The sequence below is a fragment of the Orycteropus afer genome, unplaced genomic scaffold, assembly GCF_000298275.1.
Source record: "Orycteropus afer afer isolate SDZICR_OR568_19922 unplaced genomic scaffold, OryAfe1.0 scaffold00092, whole genome shotgun sequence".
NCBI lineage: Eukaryota > Metazoa > Chordata > Mammalia > Tubulidentata > Orycteropodidae > Orycteropus > Orycteropus afer.
In genome coordinates, this window is record NW_006921679.1 from 2,501,689 (window position 1) to 2,516,145 (window position 14,457).

General features: G+C 39.5%; 1 protein-coding gene across 1 annotated transcript in view; it reads right to left on the bottom strand.

The window, feature by feature from the left end:
• Positions 1–540: 540 nt before the first annotated feature.
• Positions 541–14,457, bottom strand: part of MICU2 (mitochondrial calcium uptake 2) — a 255,003-nt gene continuing 241,086 nt past the window's right edge. The window contains exons 9-12 of the mRNA XM_007942515.1: positions 9,269–9,440; positions 4,250–4,358; positions 3,631–3,788; positions 541–645 (exon numbers count right to left, since the gene is read on the bottom strand). Of these exons, the coding sequence (XP_007940706.1) occupies positions 541–645; positions 3,631–3,788; positions 4,250–4,358; positions 9,269–9,440 (544 nt within the window). The remainder of the gene's footprint in view (positions 646–3,630; positions 3,789–4,249; positions 4,359–9,268; positions 9,441–14,457) is intronic.

Consider the following 14,457-nt stretch of genomic DNA (forward strand, 5'->3'; position numbering starts at 1 on the left):
TTCCTTCTGAGGAGTGGCTGGTGGGTTTGAACCACCAGCCTTCTGGTTGGCAGTCAAGTGCTTTAGCCACTATGCTACCAGAGCTCCCATATACGAGATTAGAAAACCTGAAATGTGTTTTTAACTTAATTTGCCAGATTAGGAACATTGGGACTTCTGGAATTGATACTGGCTCTGTGTATCAAGTCTTTCTTTTCTGTAAGTACTTGTTTACTGTTCCAGAGAGCGTATCTTGCTATTTTAAGAAATCAATGAGTAACTAGTTATCCTAGCTTATTAAGAACAACACATTACTTCAACCTAGGCCTTTTGAGAGAATCTAATGTCTGTTTTTGTGAAAGAATACTGTTCTGAATAAGTTCTTTAATGAAACCATATTAAGAAATTATTGATTCAGAAAGCAAGGACAAGGCATCTTTATATTACAAAGAAAATCAATGAAGGTAGAAGATAAACATCTAGTACTTAAATAACAAAAACAAACAAAAAAACCACCCAAATTCTAACACATGGAGCAACAGAATTTGCACATTATTGTTTTTAAAAAAGAGTTTTTCCGGCTTGTTTCCAGACTTCTTTTACTCCTTTAATGCTTTCCTTTTTCACACATTTCCAGTATTCTTGTGCATTTGGTTGTTGTGGTACCTGTTAGCCAAAAGGAAAAGTCAAGAGGTCATTCTCTTCAAGATTAAAGATCATTTAATGTGTACTTTATGTTATCGTTTATTTCCCCCACTTCTCCAAAAGGAGTCTGAGGTAGAGGATGGCAGAAGATGATTGCAACAGGTTGTTCAAATAAGGCTAGAAGGAAAAAAGTGAGTTTGCGCTAAGAATGTCCTCAGGAGAGCTAAGGAATGGGACTGACCATGTATAAATTCATGGAGCTCCTTCCCTAAGAAAATAAGGAAAACTTTGGGCAATCTTCTTACACATAATAGCTTAAAAATGTAATTATTTTATGTTTTCTTTTTTTCTTTAATTCTTTATTGTGGTTCAGGTGAAATTTTACAAATCAGATTCTTTTTTGGTTCAACAGTTCATACACATTTTGTTTTGTGACGTTGGTTACACTCCCCACAGTGTAACAGCTCACCTCCCTCTTCCTCTCTGTGGTTATCACTTTCCTTGTGTCCTTCTTGCTTATGCATCCTGTCTCCCCACTTTTCTCTCTGTGCAAATGCTGCCCTTCTGATCTCCCAGGGTTGACTGTTCAAAGGAGTGCATCTCCTTGGTGTAGGTGTTCAATTTGTAGGCCTGTCTGTTGTTTGGCTGAGAGTTAAACCATGAGAATGAGTTTAATTCCAGGCCCGAAGGGGGATTTGGGGCCATAGTCTTAGAGTTCACCAATCTCTCTGTCCAGTAAGCCTGATCATTTTTATGACCCTGCATTTTGTGGCATTTTTCTCCCACTCTATCCAGGATCTCCAAATTTCATCCTTTTCTGAGCAGTTGGCATTGGTAGCCAGGCACTATCTAGTTTTTCTGGTCTCAGGGGTCATATAGGCTGAGGTCCATTAGTCCTTCGGCCTAACTTTCCTCTGAATGAGGAGACAGCAATAGTTGTGTCTCAGATGGCTGCTTTTAAGCTTTAAGATCCCAGTTGCTACTCACCAAAGTAAGATGTAAAACAATATTTTTGTGTACTATGAAGTGCCAATTGAGCTTGATGTCCCCCGCAACCCTGGTCCCCAGCCTGTAGGCCCAGTGATTCATTTCCTCAAGGTGCTTAGTTGTGGGTAAGGAGTTATCCTAACTTGCCCCCTGTGAGCTCGAAACTGCATATGGACATTTGTATAGCACATACAAATATATATGTAGGAATACTGACCGCCAAACCTATGTATGGTCGTGGGTATATTTCTGTACGCCTATCCATACTGGATCTTCTAGCCTGTCTACTACGTATCCACCTGTACATTAGTGTTTACTGTTACTGACAATCCACCATTGTGTCTGCAATAGTGTTGTCTTTACTGCCTGTACCTCTTGTGCACCTCTCTGTGTCCGTCTCTTCCTATGTTTCCCTTTTTCTGGTGAACTTTATTTTGCTATGTGGAATGATAGTTATAAGCCTAAAACTTTGATTTAACTTTGGTTAAAATTCAAAAGAAACTATAGGTCACAAAATATTTGATGAGAATCCTTATAAAGAAATAATCTAATTCATGTAATTTATGAAATAAAAGTTTTGTATGGTCAATACCATTCTCAATAAAGCAAAAAAAAAAAAAAAAGTTAGACCACAGGAGCACAGCCAAATGAAAGCATATGTAATCTCCATGCTCTTTTTGCTTTCACTGGTTTCTAGCTCTTCTCTTTCTTGTTTACTGAGAAAGGGCAAAGAGGCTCCAAGGTACGTGAAATGGTTCATTGCAAAGTTTGGTTTAATTTCCAGGAATATCACCAGTAACTACCTGGTGCTAGATAACTACACAACTTGTAAAACATGTTTGCTTACAGTAAACATAAGTATTCATTTCACTCTAAACTATATTTGCAGCAGGAAATTGGATTTGGTCTTCTAAGTTGTAAATAAATAGCCGTGTCCTCAAGGATCCACCATTATCTATCTCAGTCTCCTTTCCCTCCCTTCCTCTCTTCTTCCCTCCCCCGTCTCTCCAGCTTGACCACCTACCTATATGTCTATTGTCTTTGGATCGAGTTTTCCCCTGCAAACTGCTTCTCAAGAATGCTACTACTTGACTCAAATGTCAACAAAATTCTGAGTTTGATTTCTGCTATCAACATGTGAGTTGGAGTGAATAATGATAATAGCTTCCATTTACTTAGTGCCCAATGTGTCTCGCTAATATACTAAGTATTTTACATTTAATTCTCACAGTAATTCTTTTTTGGTACACTCTACCAGTTCCCTCATTTTACAGATGAGGAATTTGAGGTTCAGAAAAATTAAGTAGCTTTGCAAGATTCAGCAGGAACTAAGTAATAGAGCTGAATCTGAAGCCAGAGCCCAAAGTCAAAGTCTAGGCTGTGATTTCTGAGTGGGTGATTTCAGATTAGTTTCAGATTTAAAAAAAAAAAGAGCAAAGGAAATGGTTGACTACCATCTGCAAATGACATTTTAGTGTTTTAATTATAGTTTATAATCTCTTTATACATGATGAAGACTCAACTAATACACTGCTGTAGAACTGCCTCTGACTCAAAGTGACCCATGTGCTTCAGAGCAGAAGTGGGCTCCTCAAGGCTTGCTTGGCTGTCATCTTACAGAAGCAGATAGCCAGGCCTGGGTTCCATGGAGCCGCTGGGTGGATTCGAACCAGCAACCTTCTGGTTAGTCACTGAGAACAAACTGTTGGCACCACCCAGGGACCTGTACATTAGCCCCAAATGCTAGGTTTAATACCGTTCATTTAAAAACAGAAAATCCAAAGCTGTTGCTGTTGAGTTGACTCTGACTCATGGCGACCCCATGTGTAACACAGCAGAATCACTCGAAAGGGTTTTCTTGGCTATAATCTCATGGAAGCAGACTGCCAGTGCTTTCTTCAATGGGGCCAATGGGTGGGCTTGAACCACCAACTTTTATGTTAGTCAACTGCAAACTCTTTGCGCCACTCAGGGACTTTTTAATTACACGTAAACATGTAGTTATTTACAATCTGTTACCCATAAACCTCGATGCATCCTATTTTTTAACACCCCAAGAAACTCTCCATGGCTGAGACACTCATCCCCATCCACATCAAAGATCTTGAAGACTGTGTCCAAAATATTGTTGGAGAGCTCCTGTCCTGTTGCTACTTTCACAGCCCTCTTAAACTCAGCTGAAAAAAAAAGAAAACACAAAGTAACTCATCAGCCATGTGAAATAGTTCAAATAGAAGTAATCTAAATTGTCACCATTTAGGAAGTAAAAACTAACTTTTTTTTTATCATTTGGGAAGTGAATTGAAACTAAACAAAAGTACTCATCAAGAACATGTCCCAATTATAAATTTGTTTAAAAACTGTCATGCATGTAACTGTAAGATAAGCAAATTATTTTAATTAATCAATATTTCAAACATGAATATTTATTTTCTCCTTTTTAGGAGAAAAATGAGAAAGTTAAACCATTTAAAGTAACTGTTAAATGGGAGGGTTGGTGTTGTAAATCCAGAATAATCACATTGAATTAAAAGGCCAATTGATTATTTTTCTGGTAACTGGGCTCTTTGATTGGTATCAGCTAATTGAAGGATAAAGTAAAATGGTTATAGAAGATAAAATGATTCATATAACTTACCGAGTCTGACAGGCCGATGAGCTAAACTAAACATTTGCATGGCAATAGCAAAGTCTTCCAAGTGGGTTGTAAAATGGCAAAATGATTTGAACTCATCCAAACTAATGCTCTAAATGAAATGAAAAATGTGTTATTACAATTTTGTATAGACAATACATACCTTTACGAATGTAAGTGTGAGTCTTCTATCACAAAGTTGGTGAACTTAGATCTTTCTGGGTGAATCTATTAAAAAGTTCAAGACAGAACAGTACTAGAACTCGAGATGAGGAGGAACCACAAGAGGGTGACTGGTAGGGACACTGAGCATGGCCATGCATTGTAAAAGGTGGGGTGGCCCTGATAAGCGGTCCACCTCTTTGTCTTCTGCTTCATCTCATTAGTGGACAGAGGGCTGAGTAAGGCCACTGGCTTTTGCAGTTAGATGGACCTATGTTGAAATCCTAGTTCTGCATATGATTTTGGGCAAGATGCAGTCACTCTAAGCCTTTCAGATAGTAACTTGCTCAAGGTCCGTTAAGGGAAATAATGAAGAATTGAATCTTGGTCTATCCGACTTCAAAACCTTAAAAACAAATACAAGCAAAACCAACAAAACCTATAAAACCTCATTTCCCATTGAAAAAGTAAAGAAAGTATGAAAATCCCTAATTTGAAAGTGAATTCCTCCTTGTCCAAACAAGTTTCTCTCTTGACTGCCAGGATCATGCTCTTACCATATTTGTGGTTTTATTCAAGTTTTACTGCTTTTGGTTTTTTGTGAATGTGTGGAATTTTTTATGTTAAAAAATTTTAATTAAGTTTTGAAGAAATTTTTAAGTAATATACATACATGGTAAAAAACTCACACAATACAAAGGATACACGAGGAAAAGAATGAGGAAAAAGACTTTCTCATTCTTCAGACCCCAGTTCTCTTTCCCAGATGTGAGCACTATTCTCAAATGCTTATGTATCCTTCCAGAAATATTCTACATACAAACACATATATACCCTTGTTCTGCATAGCAGGAGCACCTACTTTGTACCTTGTTTTATTTATTCTGTTGGTGCACTGCTTAAGGCATCTGACTGCTAACCAGAAGGTTGGCAGTTCAAACCCACCAGCCACTCTGTGGAAGGAAGATGGGACAATCTACTTCTGTAAAGATTTACAGCCCTGGAAACCCAACAGGGGTTGCTCTGAGTTGGAATCGACTTGATGGCAGTGGGTTTGGTTTTGTTTTTTTCTGTCTTGGTTTGTCTATCTTATCAGCACAAGTAAGATGGTGCCTAATTTTCTCTATTATGATCTCAAATAGGCACTGAGCAACCTTCTTGATTTTTGCTTTTCTGACTGGTGAAAAGTGGTATCTCCTCAGCATTGTGGTATCTCTTCAGTGTTTGAATTTGTGTGTCTTTGTGAGTGAAGAAGTTATACACAGTTTCACGTTTGTTGTTTGTGGTTTTCTCTTCTTGTGTTGTCTTCAAGTCTTTTGCCCAGATTTGTAATAAGTTGTTAAAACCCAAAACACCACATTCACTGCCATCAAGTTGATTCCAACTTAAACCGACCCCCATTGGGTTTCCGAGGCTGTTAATCTTTACAGAAGTAGATTGCCCCAGCTTCCTTCCACGGAGCTAGCTGGTGGGTTTAAAGTGCTGACTCTGGTTAGCAGCCAAATGCCTTATCCATTTATGCCACCAGAGCTCCTGAATAGGCTGTTAGGATCTTCTTAGTGCTGGGAGACAGTTCTTCATGGGTCTCTTGCATTTCTGCATATCTAGGAAACAGAGGCACTAACTGCCCTTTTGTTCCAGACTGTGTTTTCAAGGAGGTTTGTATATGAACGGCTTTGACTATAACAGTTTCCCTGGAAAGCAGAGGACAGCTTTGCTTACTGTGCAGTATAATGAAGACAATGCCCCTCTGCAGCAAAGTCAGCAAGGTTTGCTGGCTGCCATTAGAAAAGATTCATGCTCCCTAAGATCTTCTCAGCTGGGGGATGAAGCCACAGGGTGTGCAGCATTCTCCTAGGACTTTCAGTATCACCCCCATGGGACATGAGATGCAAAGGAGAATGGAAACCAACAGGATGCATGTGCTGTTACTATGCTATGAATAGCAGAGAGTTTTCTTCCTCACCCAGTAGATTCAGATCTTCTCTCAGCACCCATGAAACCCTGGCAGGGTAACATGCAAGTACAGTCAAATTGCAGACAGCACAGGGGACGGCCCATTTACGGGTTCTAGGATACACTATAGGGCAAATGCTCAGCCCTTCCAAGTTCCTGAAGCTGTTTTATTTAAAGAACTCATTACAAATTAAGGAAATTCTATGACACGTGGCACCAATATTCCATACCCCCACTTTATTTTTTCCTTTGACTTCAATTATAATATTTTTCAGTGTGGCAGAGGCAACAGAATTTCAACATTTAGGTGGTAATTTTATTAACTTTTCCTTCAAAGCTTCTGGGTTTTGCTCAGAAAGATGTATACCCGTTCTACTCTATGATAAATTGTTTCTAAGTTTTCTCGTGCTTATTAGCATTCCCATATTTAATCCATTTGGAATTTATTTTGGAACAATGAGTGAGGTAGGGATTTGCCTTCATTTACCACCTCAAATGACCCGCCAATTATATTAATGCCATCTCTTAACAGTTCTTTTACATGTATGACTAAATCTGTGAAATGCCCCTGGATATTTGGGTCCATTTCTACACCCTATTCTGTTCAATCAATCAGTCATAGGCACTGTCAGGAACATACACACACACACACACACACACATATTTTAACTTTTTGTCATCTGGGTGAAACCTTACAGAACAAACTGGTTTCCAGTCAGTAATTCACACACATTTTGTTTTAGGATGTTAATTGTAATCCCCTACAAGGTAACAGCACCCACTTCCTCCCGGTGTTTACCATTTCCATTTGTCCTTCTTTCCTATCACTTCCTGCCTTAGGTTATTCCTGGGCAGATGCTGCCATTTTGATCTCATTCTGTTGATTGTTCTTAGGAATGTGTACCTCCCTGGTGTTACTGTTCAACTTACAGGCCTATCATTTGGCTGAAAGTTGAGCCATGGGGGTGAGGAGTTCAGTTCCAGGCCTGAAGGGTGTCTAAAGGCCATAGTCTTGGGGGGTTTGACCAGTCTCTATTAGACCAGAATGCCTGGCCTTCTTTCATTATTTCTTCTCCCACTCTATCCAGGACCTCATAACTGTGATTCCTTTCAGAGTGGTCAGCCGTAGTAACCAGGCACCATCTAGTTTTTCTGGTCTCAGGCTAGTGGAGGCCGTGGTTCATGTGGTCCATTAGTCCTCTGAGCAGGAACAGACCAATTAGTTGCACTGGCCACTCACAAGCTTTATGACCCCAGTCACTATTCACCAAAATGGAATTTAAACAAACTCTTCATTATCAAGGTCTGAAAATATTTCAGTATCTGGGAATTCTTTGCATATTACTTTTACATGGTTTGTCTTGCTCCTTCTCAAGAATTCAGTGGTATTTTTATTGAAGTCCATTAGTGTTCACCAGGATCTGGTTCTCTTTGATTCCTGCCCATATGAAAGACAACCCTTCTTAGTCTCTTTGCAGTTAGGTGGGGTCATGTGACTAGTCTGGCCAATGGCCTAGTACCATGTGATAGTCCAGGGCAAAACATTTGAGTGTTGCACTATGATTCAAACTTTTCTTTTCTTGCCTGGGTAATGTGGATGGTGGTTTTGCTAGCTGGTGAAGCTACAAGATGGCAGAGCCTGAGAGTGTCCCACAGGCCTCCTACCAGCCCACAATGGACACGGAGCACAATAAGAAATAAATACTTGCTGTGTGAAGCCATGGGGATTTCAGAGTTAATTTGTAAGTGCAGCAAACCTAGGCTGTTCTGAACTATAACCATTAAATTTATTGACTAATTTAAGGAAGAAATGCTCTATTTATAATACTAAGATTTCCTATCCATGTGCCTTCCAATATGTCTGTAATTAGATGTTTTCTTTTATAATTCATCAACATTTTATAGTTTTCTTTATATATTTCTTAATTTTTATTTCTTTTCCTTTCTAAATTTATTTTTAATTGTTATATATTTCTATTGCAGTTATAAATGGGATCATCTACTATGTTTCATTATCTTTTTCCTAGCAACAGAAATCGCTTTTTTTTTTAAAAAAAAATTATATAAATAATACACGCTCATTGTAAAAAAAAATTTTTTTGAGCAACGCACAGAGGTATAAAGCAAGAAAGTGAGAATGATGGCCAATGTCACCACTGTGTATTAATCATTATTAACACTTTGGTGATCATTCTTTCATTCATCAGACACACACATGCCCACGTGCATGCATGCTTGTGCCATTACATTTTCTAACTTGAGATTTGTACACTGGACAGTTACTCTTCCTTTCCAATTTTTATAATCTTTTATTAGTTTGCATTGGCTAAACAGAGTATGCACTCATTAGAACAATCAACCATATAAGATCAAGAGGACAGCATTTGCCCAGGGATAAAGCTAGGAAGGCAGGAAGGAATGGGAAGGAAGAATGAAAGGACACGGTGGGTGCTGGGAGGAAGTGGAAAGAATGTTGTTACAGTGTGGGGATCTCAGTGAATGTCACAAAACAGAGTGTGTATGGACTGATGAATGGAAAACCAGTTTGCTGTGTAAACTTTTACTCAAATCATAATTAAAAAAAAAATTGCCTTGGTTAAGATTTCCAGAACAGTATTAAATAACAACGGTGCTAGTGGACATTTTTATCTTATTCCCGACTCTTGGAACACCAGAAAGTGGTTGCTCTTCTAACTCTACCTTAGGCAACAGGGAAACTTGATTTTATGCTTACACAATAAACAAAGAGGAACATAACCGAACTCAACCAAACTCACTGCCATTGCATTGATTCCGACTTGTAGCGACCCCCCATGGATTTCTGAGGCATGTTGCTTTAATTATATCAACATGTCTAGCTTATTATTCCAACTTGATCCCGTGCATAATGACAGGTATACTAACCTCTCCCGCTGTCAACTTCTCTCTCACATTTTTCCAATAAATGTCTTTATTTCCAGTGTTAGTGAAAAAAAGGAGCCATTCTGCAAAGTCTTCTTTTCTCATGAAGCTTAACCCTCTAGAGAACTGAAGGAACTCCATTTCTTGGACCTCTGTTTGTAGATTTTCCATAAATCTAAATGTCAAAATACAAAAGTGAAGTAAGTGATGTATTTAACCTTACTGTTATAAGTGCATTAGAATAATCATGATTATGTTATTGATTTTACTTTCAGTACTCATTTAAGGAAATGATACCACTCATGTGCTGTCTGAGGTCATGTGTCCCCGTCTGCAGTTAACACTACAGCTTCTAAAAAGGAAAACCGGTAGTGAGGTGTGCTGTCCCGTGTGCATTAACTCCTCCAAAAGAAAGAGGCAGCAAGCAGAGCTGAGTGTAAACTCTAAGAAATATTTTATTAGAGTTGCTGCTTTGAATGTTGCCTCCCACATGAACATTTGGAATTAGCAGAAGGAGGAATTTGGAATTATTTGGAATTAGCTATTTGGAATTAGCAGTCTTTTTCCTTCCAAGAAGGAGCTCTGGTAGCATAGTGGGTAAGGCATTTGGCTGCTAACCAAAAGGTTGGTGGTTCAAACCCACTGGCTGCTCTGTAGGAGGCAGATGAGGCAATCTACTTCAGTAAAGATTGACAGCCTTAGAAACCCAATGGGGGTCGCTGTGAGCTGGGATTGACTCGATGGCAGTGGGTTTGGTTTGATTTAGTTTTTTTTTCCAAGAAGATCCTCTGCTCTGGGACTTTACAGACTACTTGTAGGGCCCAAGATTTTCTTTTTCTGTGTTTTAACATCATACCTGTCTGATGCTATTGCTCAAAGTGACGTAGCTCATACAATCAAGCTCTTTTGTCAGTCCTTTCCCATCATACTGAACTATGTCATGCTATCTCAAATTATGTCTTTGTTGTCTTTGTTTATCCTGAGAACTTTTTTTTTCTTTCATGATCTCCTCTGGTCCCTCCTGAGGAAGAAATTTCAATAACCTGCTTTGTTAATTCTCTAATGCAGCTCAGAAGAGTTTTACAACAACAAGAATTAATTCAATGTCAGCAGGCTGGCTACCTTAAAGTCTACTGTGTGGTCATATTGTATTGCCTATAAATTATACTAATAAAACTGATAGGCTTATATTACGCAATCAATTTAGGTTCTTCTTCTTCTTTTTTTTTTATTGGGGTGAAAACCTACACATTAAAACATCTGTCAACACAACAACTTCCATGTTTATAACTCAATGACATTGACTGTATTTTTCATGTTGTGTTACCATTAACACTATGCTTATCCCAAACATTCTACCACCATTAACATTAACTCCTTCCCACCCTGGGTAACCATTAATAATCTTTGGTTTTTATTTATTTGCTTATTTCATATAAATGGGATCACACAGTTTTGCCTTTTTGAGACTGACTTATTTTGCTCAGCATGGCAATTTCAAGGTTCATGCATGCTGTGGCATGTATCAGAACTTCATTCTTTTTATGGCTGAGTATACTCTATGGTGTGTATAACCAAACTAAACCAACCAAAACACCAAACTCACTGCCAGTGAGTTGATTCTGACTCACAGTGACCCCCACTGGGTTTCTGAGATGGTAAATCTTTACGGAAGTAGGTTACCCCTCATCTTTCTTCTGTGGAGTGATTGGTGGGTTTGAACCACCAACCAACCTTCTGGTTAGCAGTCAAATGCCTTTGGCACCACAGCACCAGAGCTCCTTATTGTGTGTATAAAAAAACCCAAATGCACTGTGGTGGAGTCGGATCTGACTCATAGCGAGCCCTCCCTGGGTTTCTGAGGCAGTATCGCTACAGAAGTATATTGCCCAATCTTCCTTCCGAGGAGTGTCTTGTGGGTTTGAACTGCCAGCCTCCTAGTTAGCAGTCAAGTGCCTTAGGCACTACGCCACCATACATTGTTTATCCATTCTTTGTTGATGGACATTTAGGCTGTTTCTACCTTTTGGCTGTTGTGAGAAGTATTGCTATGAACATTGGTGTAGAAGTCTCTATCTTTTCATGCTTAGGGATGGATGTTAATGTAAATGTAAGGAGAAAGAATAGAATAGTTAAAGATTAGTAAGAAAGATATCTATACGAATTAGAGATTTGCTATTTTTATTTATTAGATGATAATAAAATTGGTAATTATAATTTACAGTTTTACAGTTTACTTCTAAAGTAGGCAGGGCAAGTATCATCATCTGGTAGCATAGTGCCTAAGGCACTTGACTGCTAACCAGAAGGCTGGCGGTTCAAATGCACCAGCCACTCTTCGGAAGGAAGGTTGGGCAATCTACTTCCATAGTGATACTGCCTCGCAAACCCAAGGAGGGGTCGCTATGAGTTAGGTCTGACTCGACCTATGCTGCACATAACAACAGCAACAAGGCAAGGTACGTGATTTGCCTAGGCATCATTTGTATTCCAAGCTAGTGCTCTTTGCACTGTATAATGCTACCAACTTCTAAAAACTGTGGTACTTGATTATTACCACAGGCAGTCCCACCACTCGTCTGTCAGTTTGTTGTACTATGGTGGCTTGTGTGTTGCTGTAAGGCTGGTGGCTATGCTACCGGTACTTCAAATGCCAGCAGGGTCACCCATGGTGGACAGGTTTCAGTGGAGCTTCCAGACTAAGAAAGACTCAGAAGAAGGAAGGGGCCATCCACTTCTCAAAGAATTGGCCAATGACAACCTTATGAACAGCAGTGAAATACTGTCTATTACTGGAAAACTTTTACGGCAAGGATTATGAGGCTGGCCCAGGACTGGGCAGTGTTTCCCTCTGTTGTACACGGGGTCTCTATGAGTCAGTGCTGACCCGATAGCACCTACCAATGACAACAGGCAGTCCTCAGGCGCGAATGTCCAACTCATGGACAACTCCTACTTGCCTTTAAGCAGGACTTTGAACTGATTCAGACCAATTCTGTCACAGCTGACAAAGTGAAGCAGGAACAGATTAGAATTTTTTTAATTTGGCGGATTCATCAGGGTGAGTAGAATGGAAAAATTACAGGCTGAAGCCCTTGAATGGGACTTGGAGGAGTCATAGTGAGCTATTTCAGGACATGAGATTGGGTTGTTGACGAGGCTGTGGAGAGTGACACATATTCAAAGTGGTGCATCAGCCACCATCTTTAAGTGGGGTGTCGCTGTTTCGATGTAAAGCTCTGCTTTGAAATGACAGAACCAAGCCTTACTCACAACACATTCTTCATCACCATCACCATCACTTGCTGCACATGCACATTTTTAAATCACTGGAATGGCTTTGAGCCTTTTTTTTGCACTAAACCAAACCAAACCCACTGGCTTTGAGTCAATTCTGAGTCATAGTGACCCTATGGAATAGAGTAGAACTGCCTCACAGGGTTTCCAAGGCTGTAAATCTTTATGGAAGCAGACTGCCTTGTTTTTCTCCTGTGTTTCAAACCACTGACCTTTTGGTTAGCAGCTGAATGCTTTAACCAGAGCTCCCCCTGCACTAAAACCAAAAACCAAACTCACTGCCATTGGGTTGATTCCAACTCATCGTGACACCCATTGGGTTTCCAAGGCTGTAAATCTCTATGGAAGCAGACTACTCCATCTTTCTTCCATGGAGCAGATGATAGGTTCATACCACCAACTTTTTGGTTAGCAGCCAAATGCCTAACCATTACACCACCACAGTGCCTTTTCTTGCACTAAAGTAAGGCTAAATAAGAACCACATGCACCTGTTCTGACTGACCTACAGATTCTTCTTTCTTTTTTTCCTCCTCTATAGAGACTCTTTTATTAAGCCTTAAATAGGACAAAGAAAAAATAAAACAAAGACCATGATCCAGATGAGGGAAACCATCAGCACGCATGCAGTACAGATGCCGATGGAATCTGCTGAATCGTGGCCATGGTGCTCATTATGTAGGATAAAGAACAAACAAAATCGTCACAAGATCATGACTGGTGGTGGGTCAATCCATCACCATCACAGGGGGGTCTACAGAAGTGGGAAAAGATCAATGATTGAGATCCATACAGAACTGCAGATTAAAAAAAGTTACAGGATTGATCTGGAGTTTGATTACCAGGCTAGGTGGTAGTCATGATCATGTGACTCTGAGGCACAGTCACCAAGACCCCAACATTTAACTTAAATTAGGTGACATGTCTGATTCACTATTTTTGGTAAATCATTAAGGACATGGCCAGGTAAGTTTCCTAGTTCTTTATGTGAGCAATTTTCTGTATACTAGTTAATCTGCTTTCAACCACAGTCTCCCTGAGGGCAAACAGCTCCTCTCTGGGTTTGCCTGGGACTTTAAGTATAGGTACAGTGTTGAACTCAAATGGAGTCTGAATTTACCTGACCTACAAACTCTTAAGGACACAGTTAGGAATGGATCTCTTTCAGAATCTGGGGACTGGCCTGTAGTTCTCCTTTGCTTAATAAAGAGGAAAGGAGCTTTAAAGAAAAACAAGGTGAATTGTACAAGCTGAAGTGGGGCATGTCTCCATACTTCAAATTGTGAGTTAGTCATTCTCTGATAGATGCTGTAAGGAACAGTCCTGTGAAACTTGTCATGGAACATACTGTAATTGTTAAATATATAATTCTCCACATTACACAGTGTCCTTTTTATGAGGACTCATACGAAAATTTTCTTTCTGGCCTTGTAAGGAACAAATGTCATCTGCTTTTGCAGAATCAGTCAGTGTTTCACTGAGGGACATAGTGAACTATATGACTGATCATGTATTCCCCTCTTCATTGTCTTTGAGAAAGGTTAGTTACTTTTGTGGTCTTTTCTTAGCTTAATTCCTGGCTCTATTTTATGCTTCTATTGTTGCATTCTTTTCTTTTGTTCATCATTCTTACCTACTTCTAACAGCGTCTATATTATGTTATGACTGCTTATTTAGAACTATATGTGTGTGTGTGTGTGTATTCGTTGTTGTTATGTGCCATCGAGTAGGACACAACTCATAGTGACCCCTCCTTGGGTTTCCGAGGCAGTATCACTATAGAAGTAGATTGCCCAACCTTCTTTCCAAGGAGTGCTGGTGGGTTTGAACTACCAGCCTTCTGGTTAGCAGTCAAATGCCTTAGGCACTAAGCCACCAGAGCTCTCATATATATAT